We start from the raw sequence: 12971 nt of genomic DNA, 5'->3' as shown, positions 1-12971 counted from the left end.
ATGGTATATCTTGGAAATAAGGCTTTTGATACTGTCTCACATGACCTTCTCATAAATAAACTAGTGAAACACAGCCTAGATGGAGCTACTATATGACAGGTGCATAACTGGTTGGAAAACCGTTCCAGAGAGTAGTTATCAGTGGTTCACAGTCAAGCTGGGAAGCCATATCGAGTGGGGTTCCTGCAGGGGTCAGTCCTGGGTCTGGATTTGTTCAATATCTTCTTCAATGATTTAGATAATGGCATAGAGAGTACACTTATAAAGACTGCGAATGATACAAAGCTGGGAGAGATTGCAAGTGCTTTGGAGGATAGGATTAAAATTCAAAATGATCTGGATAAACTGGAGAAATGGTCTGAAGTAAATTGGATGAAATTCAATAAGGACAAATGCAAAGTACTCCACTTAGGAAGGAACAATCAGTCGCACACATGCAAAATGGGAAATGACGGCCTAGGAAGGAGCACTGCGGAAAGGGATCTGGGGGTCATAGTGGACCACAAGCTAAATATGAGTCAACAGTTGCAAAAAAAGCAAACATCATGCTGGGATGTATTAGCAGGAGTGTTGTAAGCAAGACACAAGAAGTAATTCTTCCACTCTACTCCATGCTGATTAGGCCTCAACTGGAGTACTGTGTCTAGTTCTGGGTGTCATAGTTCAGGAAAGATGTGGACAAATTGGAGAAAGTCTAGAGAAGAGCAACAAAAATGATTAAAGGTCTAGAAAACATGACCTATGAGGGAAGATTGAAAAAATTGGGTTTGTTTAGTCTGGAAAAGAGAAGACTGAGAGAGGACATGATAACAGTTTTCAAGTACATAAAATGTTAGAAGGAGGAAGGAGAAAAATTTGTCTTGTTAAGCTCTGAGGATAGGACCAAGAAGCAATGGGCTTAAATTGCAGCAAGGGAGGTTTAGGTTGGACATTAGGAAAAACTTCCGAACTGTCAGGGTGGTTAAGCACTGGAATAAATTGCCTACAGAGGTTGTGGAATCTCCATCATCAGAGATTTTTAAGAGCAGGTTAGACAAACAACTGCCAGGAATGGTCTAGATAATACCTAGTCCTGCCATGAGTGCAGGGGGCTGGACTAAATGAACTAACGAGGTACCTTCCAGACCTACCCTTCTACAATTCAAAAATTACTGAGATCAGAATCTGGCTTCCATGAGCTCCATCTCTGTTCTTAATGGATCCTATCTTTCTTTTACCAGCTGTGGAGCACTGATCAACTTGCGTTTGACTATCAGTAGAACATCATCTACTTTTCTACCTTGTTAGGAAAATAAGACAACCTTGTAAAATGGAATAAAAATCAAGAAAATACTTACCTGTTATGTGTCCAGCAGAATTTGAAACCTTATTTAAGGAGGAGCTGGATGTTAATATCATTGCTTTGGAGCAGGGGTAGGCAAACTTTTTGGCCAAGGGCCACATCTGAGTATGGAAATTGTATGGTGGGCCATGAATGCTCACGAAACTGGGGGTTGGGGTGTGGATGTGGGGGTGAGGGCTCCCGCTGGGGATGCAGGCTCTGAGATGAAGGAGAGTGGGACCAACGGGTTCGGAGGGGGTGAGGGCTGGGGCAGGGGATTGGGTCACTGGAACGGGTCAGAGGTGCAGGTTCAGGGTGGTGCTTACCTCAAGCAGCCCCTGGAAGCAGCAGCATGTCCGCCCTCTGGCTCCTATGCGGAGGCACAGCCAGGTGGCTCTACATGCTGCGTGGGGCGGCGCTTGGGACGGGGGCAGTGTGCAGAGCCCCCTGGCTGCCCCTACATAGGAGCTGGAGGGAGGACATGCTGCTGCTTCCGGGAGCCACACGGAGCCATGGCACACATGGAGTTGGGCAAGCCCCAGACGCCGGTCCTCGACAGGAGCTCGAGGGACAGATTAACATGTCTGAAAGGCCAGGTGTGGCCCCCGGGCCGTAGTTTGCCCACCCCTGCCTTGGAGCCTAGATAGAATCTGAGGTACATTGTGATTTACTGCTTGCTAACCACTTTGTTCCATTTCATTGTGAGACACATCTAGAATAATGGATAACTGAGTTCAAAGTTGTACGGCTCATGCAGGGAGAGAAGTGAGGAGTGGAAATCTTTAAACTACAGGACGTAACAGTGAGAGTTAAGGAGCTCAGTGCACTCATTTTATTTAAAAAAAGGTTAACAGGTAACTTGATCAAGCTTTGCAAGTACATACACAGGATGAAGGTATTTGATGCTCTCTCAGCTAGCAGATATGGACATCACGAAACCCAGTCGCTGGAAGTTGAAGCTAGATAGACTCAGACTGGAAGTGAAGTGCACCTTTTTGACAGTGAAGATAATTAACAATTGGAACAACTTTGATTTCATAGCATTTAAGGCCAGATGGGACCATTAGGTCTTCTAGTCAGGGGTTCTCAGACTGGGGGTTGGGACCCCTCAGGGGGATGCGAGTTTATTACACGGGGGATCGTGAGCTGTCAGCCTCCACCCCAAACCCTGCTTTGCATCCAGCATTTATAATGGTGTTAAATATTAAAAAATGTTTTTAATTTATAGGGGGCGGCGGGGTCGCACTCAGAAGCTTGCTATGCGAAAGGGGTCACCAGTACAAAAGTCTGAGAAACACTTTTCTAGTCTGATCTCCTGCATTTCACAGGCCATTCAATTTCAGCCCATTACACACTGGGTTAACGCCCGCTAATGTGGGTTAGACTAAAGCATTTTAGTTTTCAGGACACTAAAGGGGCGTGTGCCACAGGCACAGAACAATTAATATCAAGGTGCCACAAGTGCCCAAGGCCCCTTCAATGGCAGGAAATTGATTAGGTGGGATATGCCCAGAAAATCCCATCAGGTGATCCGTGCTCCATGCTGCGGAGGAAGGCAAAGCCCCCTGCCCCAGGGCTCTTGCTAATCTGCCATGGAGGAAAATTCCTTCCTGACCCCAAATCTGGTGATCAGTATGACCCTGAGCATTTTAACAAAACACACCAGCCAAGCACCTGAAAATAGGATTTTCTGGACCAGCTCAGAGCACTGGTCCACCCCCAAACAGTATCCTATCTCTAACTGTGGCCAATCTTTGAAGCTTCAGAGGAGGAGGGCGGGAAATAACCTTAGGTAGGCATGTGGTGAATTCTCCATGATTTGAGGACTTTAAATCAAGATTAAATGTTTTTCTACAAACCATAGCTCTAGTTTGACCACCAGTTTTTCAGCTCAAGGCAGGATTCACTGGGTGAAATGCTATGGCCTATTTGAGGTCAGATGAGTTGCTCATAATGGTCCCTACTGGCCTGAAGAGCTATGAAAACTCTTAATGGCTCTTGGCAGCAGTTTGGCAAACTATGAACTGCTGCAGTCTGTGTTAAATGAGAACCTGAATTTCCTAGTCAGTGTCTGTTTTAATGGATAAACATAACCGGTTAGTGCTTATGCTGACTAAAGCATTCACACACACACACACACTGAAAATATTGGTAAGGGGGCTGGATGCCCCAGGGGATTTGTAATGGGGTTACACTGGCCCTAATCCTAGCCAAATCAATAGCGTCTGAAAGTTCTGACTGAAGTATGGTTACCATGTGATGACCATCAACTGGTCTGTGTGTGCTGAGCTGTTGAGTTCCCAGTGGACAGGTGTCCACATCCCAAAAGCTGCCATTACCACTGGCAGCCTCAGGAGAGATGCAAATTAATGAAGGAACCTGGAGAATGAAACACTCAGGATGAATGGTCAGAGGTTAATAGAATGACCAAATGCCCTGGAAAACCCATGGGCCCAATGTCTGGGGCCTGTCCTAACCAACTGGTTACATTCACAAAAATGGTTCTTCATCCCTGATTTTGTAATGCAGGATGGGGTCGGGGGCTCAGTGTTGCTGTGTTTCCTGCATCTACTCAGGACATTCCTGCTGAATGCTGTTGGCGTTGCTTGCCTCCATATCTGGGAGCAGAAGAGAGGCACTGCTGCTGAGGGTTCAGAGGTATGAGGAGGTGCAAAGAATGTGGGCTCCTTCTGAGATGTGACATTCTGGACTCCTCTCCAGATCTTATCTCTTGATTCAGTTGAGGATTGGCCCTGCTTTGAGCAGGGGGCTGGACTAGATGACCTCCCGAGGTCCCTTCCAACCCTGATAGTCTTATGATTCTATGATGTCAAGGGCTTGGGTCAGGTGGAAGTGAAAATGCAGCAAGACAAATGAAGGGAATGGGGGTGGCTGAGAAGAAAAGAGGGAGTGTTGCTGGTGGATGAGAGGGAATGTGGGTAGGTGAAAGAGTGGGGCTGGCAGCAGAGACAAGTAAATACTGAGGGGGGAGAGAAGACAGATGAGAAGAAGTTGAAATGAGGAACGGGAGGAGAAGAATATAGAAAATGGAGAACAGGAAAAAAACACAGGTGGATAAGACTCTGTATCTAGAAACTGGTAGCAGAGGAGACAAATAGCCATTTCAAAGGAGGTAGCTAATACAGTCACAATGAGCCGCTTCTCCCACCCCACTCTTCACTATGGTGTGCCTGACTCTCATTGTGGAAGGGGGAAGGAGGGTAGCTGGCTGAGGACAGGGAGAGAGGAGAGGACAGCTATTTCCCCCAGGCCAGCTGCAAACCCATAGACAGCTGAGCTCTCCCCCAGCGTATCAAGGTGTCCTAGTATTTCACAAGGAAAATCTGTTCCCCATATGGAGGGAAGCTAACAACTACTCCTGGTCCCCATGCTCTACCTGTCCTGGCCCCATGTTGGCCATCCTGCACCTTTCATGAGCACAAAGCACCTTTTACAACACACTTAAGTGCACCGAGGATTCCATCTCTTCCTGCAGTGCCCAGATTAGGCCACTCCTGCAGCAATGGAGATGCTGGGCCTCGTTCTCTTTTCACATACGCTGGTGCAAACCTTTGAAGTCCATGGCCTTACACTGGTGCAGATGAGTGGCGTTAGGCCTCGTGTTCTGAGACACACACCTGTCCTCCCCCGCCAGGGGGCCAAACGCTGCACCAATACTCGCATTAAAGCCGGATCTTTTGCAGCTGCATTGAAAAGAATGGCACGGCCTGTGGAGGAAGGTGCTAATTGTAAGGCTGCAGGATCTGGCTCAGAGTTGCTATCTGGATTGTAACTCCCCTGACTTTAATCAGTTTAAGCTGGATCAGTAAAAGCTATTTGAACCTGATTCATCTTTGGGGGAATGAATTGACCACGTTCTGTTCTTCCTCACTTTAAGGAAGAGACAGAGTCTGAATTCACACAGGCACAAATTTAGAGGCGTGAGGGAATATTGTGCCTGACCTTGGTGCAGGGGCATCATTGCCCCCCCCCCCAACCCCCTGCCAAGGCTTTTCCTGGCTCCTCACCAGCTGGTGCTGTAGTGTCTTTTCTGGTCCTGCCGAGGCTGCTGTGGGGTGGGCCATGCCTCCTAATCATTGCATTGTCAGCCCCACCTTCAACTCCCACCAACCTGGCAGGAAGCAGCCATGGCCTGCCATTGTTGGGACAACCACCCTGGCCCACCATGCCCCCTACTCCTCATGACAGGACTTAGAAATAATCATAGAATATCAGGGTTGGAAGGGACCTCAGGAGATCATCTAGTCCAACCCCCTGCTCAAAGCAGGGCCAGTCCCCAATTTTTGCCCCAGCTCCCTAAATGGCCCCCTCAAGGATTGAACTCACAACCCTCGGTTTAGCAGGCCAATGCTCAAACCACTGAGCTATCCCTCCCCCCAAAACAACTGTCACACAGAATGGCCCCCTCAAGGATTGAACTCAAAACCCTGGGTTTAGCAGACCAGTGCTCAACCCACTAAGCTATCCTTCCTCTGGTCTTGCCCACCACCTCCCTGCCCCTCTCTGGGATGGGACCAGCCTGCTCATCTCCTGAGCAGTAATGGCCATTGTGGGGAGAGGGAACTAGGGATGCTGACACAACTTTGCCCCCCCACCCCTGAATTTTTCTGAAATGACACCTCTGCCCGGAGGAAAAGAGCAAGACGACAGGGATGGCATCACACTAGGGAGCCACCAGACAAGGAGCAGACAGTAACGACAAATGGACCCAGGGGACCGAATCCCAGGCAGGGTGGTCAGTCCTACCTGGGGAGGTTTGTACCTAACAGAGATCCCAAAGGCCTGCTTGTCTCATGGATACTTTGGCAACCCCTAGTACAGCTCGTCATGCTGATAAAAATCTCACTGAACTGAAACATCAGAGCAATGAAATGACAGGTATAAAACAGGGCCCAGATCTCTACTTGAAATCAATGAAGTGACACCAGCATATAGCCATGTGGAGGATCAGACCTTGGCCCTCCCTGTGTATTCACATGTGGGTAACTATGCAGCCAATAGTTCCATTGGACTTGGCAGGTCTCCTCCCATGTGTGTCTGCAGGATGGAAGACCAGACCTTCTCCCTGTCTCGCAAATAAAAAAATTACCAGAATTTTTAAAAGACCATTTTCAGTTGGGGGTGGGGGGTAATTTACGGCAATCAGTGAGACTATTGCAGATGCTTATGTCCATGCCACCTAGTCTGCAAGCCTAGGACAGCCATAAACATAATGATGGGTAAACTCTGAGTATTTAAACCCCCTGTTAAAATTATAGGTTGATGCACCACTGCATTGTAACTTTCCCTTTAAGACTCCTCTGGCTAAAGGCAATATAGTGAAATGCAGGAGGTGGGGACAAAAAAAAAAAAAAAAGAAGAAGAAGACGTGAAGGCAGGGAAAGTTTCTTCAGAGGAAAAATGCAGGGTTTGTCCTTTGCCCTGACGTCAGATCTGTCTTTAATAAAATCCCCGAAGAGCCAGGAGAAAAATGCAGATCTGCCTGACTCGCTAGGCTGCCAGTTGAGGATTGCTCTGCATTTCCAACGTGGTGTTTTTGTACAAAACGGCTCTAAATCTGGGTTCAATCAATGTATTTAATCCTGGCTTCCAGTGATGAGGTGGCTTCTGCCCTGGCTTCTAGCAACAAGCAGCATTTTGCAGGTGAGTTGGCAAAGTGGAGGAGAGAAATGTTTTCTGCAAACTATTATTGGTAGGATTTTAGTGTTCATAAATTGGTGCATGTCGGAAAATGCAAGAGCCGCCTGATAAGGATTGGGTAGATCGGATCTGAGAGTGTCAAGGGTAAAGATGAGATGAGGCAGGAGGGGACATATCTAGAGAAGAACAGAGCTGCCCCTCTGACCCTAATCTTTCACCACCTCAAAATTGGGACCAGTTTTTGAGGACAGAAAAGCAGCAACAATTGCAAGTTGTTCAATCCTTTTGCACAGAGTGAATAAATTCCTGTTTGACAGCTTAAATGTGTCAGTGGAACATCATTGTGGGAATTGGATTAGAAGCCACTTGGGAACTAAGAAAGAGTCTGAGGGAATCAAGAACAAACGATGTGTATCTTAAGAAAGGTCCAGCAGCAACGTTTAAGGGGGTGGGGAGGAACAGCCTGCTGAGTGAATCAACAGGTCAGAACACACCACACGTGGCAGCAGCTCCCAGTACACAAGAGAGCAGAAGAGATACTGATCAAGGGGGGGCAGGCCCAGACTGCAAGCCCTGCTGGAGGGGTGTGGGGAGGAGAGGAAAGCAGCTAGCTGAGATCAAACGAGTTTGCAGAGCAGTGTAAAATGGTTAAAGGCACAGGGTCTGGCCTGTGCATCATGCAGAAGCCACCTGGCTGGCAACGAGAGAGATGGCCAATGATTGAAGGAGCGGGACAGCTGTGCAGGGAGTAGGCCTCGATCAAACTCTCTGTGTATTTCTGGCTCTGATCTCTCCAGATCTGGCTCTTTGGGGTAATATTGATTGCTAATTTGGCTCCTGAACCACTGAGGTCTGAGTATCACTCATCTAGTGTATCTAATGTGCCTGTGTGAGACCAGATACCAAGGTGATAAGCATGATATAAATCAATAGATAGACAGATATAAGGTCCACCCTAGGAAAAACATTCTACTTGCCTGTTCACCTAAGGCAAGTAACTTGTTTTGATGAGCAAGTAACATAGCATGAGTGCATATTTCCCCTTCCCGTTCTCATGGTAGGTGTGGGTGAAGACTATAGGTTTTATACCTGTTGTAATCCACTTTCTTGATGTTGAAAGAAAAGGAGTACTTGTGGCACCTTAGAGACTAACCAATTTATTTGAGCATGAGCTTTCGTGAGCTACAGCTCACTTCATCAGTGAGCTCACGAAAGCTCATGCTCAAATAAATTGGTTAGTCTCTAAGGTGCCACAAGTACTCCTTTTCTTTTTGCGAATACAGACTAACACGGCTGTTCGTCTGAAACTTGATGTTGAAAGGCTCTGTATTTAAAAACCAGACACAACATGAGTCTGGGGGGCAGGCTGGTGGTGAATGTGTAAATGTTATTTGTTTACTTCTGGCAATGTGTTTGCGTTTGATTAGCCCACAAAAGTAAAGCCAGTCCCTGGCCAGGAGACCTTCCAGTTCAAGGTCCTGATCCTTCAATCAGATCCAGGCAGCTGGACCCCTGTGCCTGTGGGGAGTCCCACTGAAATCTTTGGGGCTCTAGGTGGGTCTGATTGTGTGGATCAGATTGCAGGATCAGGCCCTAAAAGGCAGACCCATCAAAGACAGGCTGTATGTGGGGAAGACTTCCTTTTAATAACTACTTCTTTCATAATGAATTTGCTTCTCGTGGGCCTCCTCTACAGAGGGTGTCTTAAATGAAAAAGGAAGGGGGTTTGGCAGACTGTGGCAGGGAAGATATTCCCTGGGTAGGGAGTAGCGTGGTAAAATGCCGGGAGCATAGTGGGACACCAAGGCTGGTATGTCAGCATATGAGAGAGCACATGAGGATGTGGGGTTGCAGTAAAGCACAGTGGATGTATTCTGTAAATGTGTCACATTCTGCTCCATCTTATTAACGTTTTAGTGAGTTCTTACACATTTTATTGGGATTATCTTTTCCCCTTCCACTTCTAAGACCAAACTCTCCTAGTACTAGGAGTGCAATTGTACAGGGAGGAGAGAAAAAAACTACAACACTCTACTGCCTATAAAACTTCTAAATATTTCCTAAAATAGATTGTTCTAGACATAGGGTAAAACTTTTAAAAGCACCTTAGCTACTTAGCCTCCCAACTCCCATTGACTTGCAACAAAACTGATTCTTCAAAGTGTCTGTCACTTTTGAAAGTGGGACTTATAATGGCAGGACTTGGGAGTTTGATAACATGACCCGCAAGTGCTGTGCTTCTCACTGGGAGACCAAGAATCTTCCCTTTCTTCTGATTCTAGCCCTGATGGGTCATGAGATTTGAATCATGTCATTTCCACAGGACTGAATATTTCCTGTCTTGGGCCTCAGAGCAGGATGATTTTGTGGAGGGGGAAATTCCACTCATAAGGAGAAATAAAGCAATCAAAATTTAAGGGGAGGGGGGATAGGAAACTCTTTGAGGTTGCTCAGAGGTTTGGAATGTTAGAAGTGGTCTTGTTGGAGACGGTTAGCAGTCGGAGTGCAATGGTGTGTGATCCATGCAGTTGGTTGTGTGGATATCACCACCATGTAAGGAGGGAGGGGGTGTGCTTGAGATTTTTTTTCCTCAAATCACATTGGTAAACAGGTCCCACGGGCAAAGAGTAAATGGTGCTATTGCCCCCCTAAATAAGCAGGCACTTATGCAAGCAGCAGGAAAGATAATAGTTTATTTGGGGACATCATCACTTATATCTGGTGTGAACAGCAGAAAGAGCACCAACCAAACACTAACTTTGTGGTTTTTGTTTGTGGGGAGCAGGGGTGTATGTGCCAACCTCCCTTTACATCCCTAGATCTTCATAATCATTGCCACTGATCTGAGCTATGGGCTGCCCTAGACCTATGGGTAGGATGCTTTGAGAAGAGTAATGTGTAGCTTTGCCTTCTCCTTTTTTTCGGATTTACCGCCATGGGTTTGGGTCCAAGAAGTTTTCATTTGTAAAATATTTGGAACTGATGGCAGGAAAAACTGATTGTGATTTCTTGGACTCCTTCTCCAAAAAAAACCCACATTTTGATCAATCTTGAACCAAAAAAACAGCCTGGATTTGATTTTATTTTTTTCACTGGCAGCTTGTCTGGTGTTTAATCATTTCATGAGTTCCAGGGACCTGGCAATACATAGATGTTAGGAGGAGGTAAACTCAGGTTTGGTCATCAATTTTGTATTTGGAGCTTACAGCCTGGGACATGGATAATTTCGTGCAGTGTGTGTTCAAAGTGAGAAGAGCTTGACTTGTCACATTCACCCCAGAGCATCTCCACTGCCACTGCTATTCTGTCGGGGGCCATCCTTTTGTTCTGTGTTTGTACAGCACCTAGCACAATGGTCCGCTAGGCATCGCTGCAATGCAAATAATAATACTTCAGTAGTGACTTGCTCCCCCCGTACATACAGCAGTCATGCTTCCATTCTTGACAACGGGTCTTATCCTCAGCTGGTATCAATTACTACAAGAAGGATGTGGATAAATTGGAGAGAGTCCAGCGAAGGGCAACAAAAATGATTAGGGGTCTGGAACACATGACTTATGAGGAGAGGCTGAGGGAACTGGGATTGTTTAGTCTGCCGAAGAGAAGAATGAGGGGGGATTTGATAGCTGCTTTCAACTACCTGAAAGGGGGTTCCAAAGAGGATGGCTCTAGACTGTTCTCAATGGTAGAAGAGGACAGGACAAGCAGTAACGGTCTCAAGTTGCAGTGGGGGAGGTTTAGGTTGGATATTAGGAAAAACTTTTTCACTAGGAGGGTGGTGAAACACTGGAATGCGTTACCTAGGGAGGTGGTAGAATCTCCTTCCTTAGAGGTTTTTAAGGTCAGGCTTGACAAAGCCCTGGCTGGGATGATTTAGTTGGGGATTGGTCCTGCTTTGAGCAGGGGGTTGGACTAGATGACCTCCTGAGGTCCCTTCCAACCCTGATATTCTATGATTCTATGAATTGACAAAGTGCCATTGGGAGCTACACTGAGTCACACCAGCCGAGAATCAGGTTTAATTTATTCGGCTACCTTGAAAATGTATATGCTGTAGTGGAAACCTGGTAAATGGCTTCGCTAAAGTGCACCTGCTAACTGCACCGTGTTTATTGCTTTGGATTAAAAAGCTTTTGATTTAGGCTGTGTCTACACTACAGCCTATGTTAGCACAATTTGTCACTCAGGGGGTGAATAAATCCCACCCCAATGAGCGATGGAAGTTACATCGACATAAGAGCCAGTGTGGACAGCGCTATGTCAGTGAGAGAACTTCTCCCGCCGACATAGCTACTGACATTCTCAGGGGCTGCAGAAGTTAGGCCAATGGGAGCTGTCAGCTTAGAGCAGCTACATTTAGAGCAGCCGCACCACTGTAAGCTCTCTAGCATAGTCATAGCCTTAGAAACTCCCCTTTTGCCCACACACATGCACAAGCAAATAATTGCCCTTTCAAATGCAAAGTCCGGGACATGTCACTGCCTGGAGGTTAAGATGGTTCCTTGAAGTTCATTTAGGACTCAGTCCTGTTCCTACTGAAACCATTCACAAAACCCTCATTGACTTCAGAAGTAGTAGGGCTTCTTTGTACTTTTCATAACGTCTGTCATCCATCCCTAAACTAGGGATTGTGCCGATTGCCTTCAGCTTCATTCTGTAGCAGCTGGATTTCTGCAAAGAGTGCAGGGTAGGCCTGGGAGCCAGGACTCCTGGGTTCTCTTTCCAGCTTTGCCTCTGACTACCTGTGCCTCTTTGGGGAGCTCCTTCCAGGGGTCTTGAGATTCTCTGAGGAAACGTGCTAAGAGTGATTGGTTTTAATAAGCCTGCTTTCACTTACATAGCATGTTCATGGAAAGATCTCAATGACATCATGGTTTTGGGAGTCTCCATTTTTGGGAACCCGAAGTGGGCGACCTGGGACAGAGTTTTCAAAAGGGTCCGGACCACACAGCTGGGGTCTGATTTTTTTTTTTAATAAACACTGGCTCAGATTTAAAAAAAAAAAATAGCAAAAAACAAAAACAACCCTCAGCATTTTGAGTGCTGACCTTATTGAAGAATCTGGCTCTATGTATCACAATGGGAACTGCTGGGTCCTGAGCCCACTTGTCTGCCCATCTCTTGCTTAGGCTTTGTCTACCCTAGCACTTTTGTTGGTAACGCTTTTGTCAGTCGGGGTATGAAAAACACGCATCTCCCCCTCCCGCGACTGACATAAGTTTCATGACAAAAGTGCTCCGTCAGCGGGAGACGTTCTCCCGTCCACATAGCTATCCCCGCTCATTGAGGGTGGTTTAATTATGCCGGCAGGTGTAGAGCAGCTACACGGGAGACCTTACAGCGGCGCAGCTGTGCTGCTGTACGGTCTGTAGTGTAGACGTAGCTTTAGACACCTGAAGGGGAGCTGCACTTCTTTGCAAAAATTGGTATTGAGCACTTGAAAATCTGTCCCCTGTATCTGAATTTTTTTTCCAGTAAAACTGAGCAGTCACAACTTCAGTTAAAGACAAGGGATGTTCAGCCCTTCTGAGAATCGGGTAACTCGTGCTGGACGCTCAAAATCAGGGCTCTTAAAAAAAAGGTGTCTGTAAGTGACTTGCCCCAGATCACACAATGAGGCAGTGATGGGGCTTGGAATAGAATGCAAGTCTCCTGAGACACACTCCCTGCTTCCTTAGGGTATGGCTGGCTCCCTGATCCCCACTTTCTGGGTGTTTAATTTAAAAGCAAAAACGGAGGTTCCGAATCAGGAGTAGCCCAACATGGGTTGATTGATAAGGATACCCTTCTAGGGTGGGATTTATGTTGCAATACCCAAAGGTAATTGATCTCCTTGCTAGTTCTGGGTTGGAAGTCCTGATTCTTACCTACCCTCCTTGCCCCAAAGCTGTTGAAAAGCCTTCTCCCCATTGCTGCCTTCTCCTTCTACTGCTTCTATCCAGAAGCCCTAGGGGTCTCCTTCTTAGATGTGTGAGGTGCTGCTTATTCC

General features: G+C 46.7%; 1 protein-coding gene across 1 annotated transcript in view; it reads left to right on the top strand.

Moving 5' to 3' along the window:
• Positions 1 to 6750: 6750 nt before the first annotated feature.
• Positions 6751 to 12971, top strand: part of CCN4 (cellular communication network factor 4) — a 55842-nt gene continuing 49621 nt past the window's right edge. The window contains exon 1 of the mRNA XM_048841700.2: positions 6751 to 6985. Coding sequence (XP_048697657.1) covers positions 6938 to 6985 — 48 coding nt within the window. The 5' untranslated portion in view covers positions 6751 to 6937. The remainder of the gene's footprint in view (positions 6986 to 12971) is intronic.

This window comes from Caretta caretta, chromosome 2 (assembly GCF_965140235.1).
Source record: "Caretta caretta isolate rCarCar2 chromosome 2, rCarCar1.hap1, whole genome shotgun sequence".
Taxonomy (NCBI): domain Eukaryota; kingdom Metazoa; phylum Chordata; order Testudines; family Cheloniidae; genus Caretta; species Caretta caretta.
The sequence above is the reverse complement of the archived record's forward strand: the minus strand, read 5'-3'. Positions and strand labels throughout refer to the sequence as shown.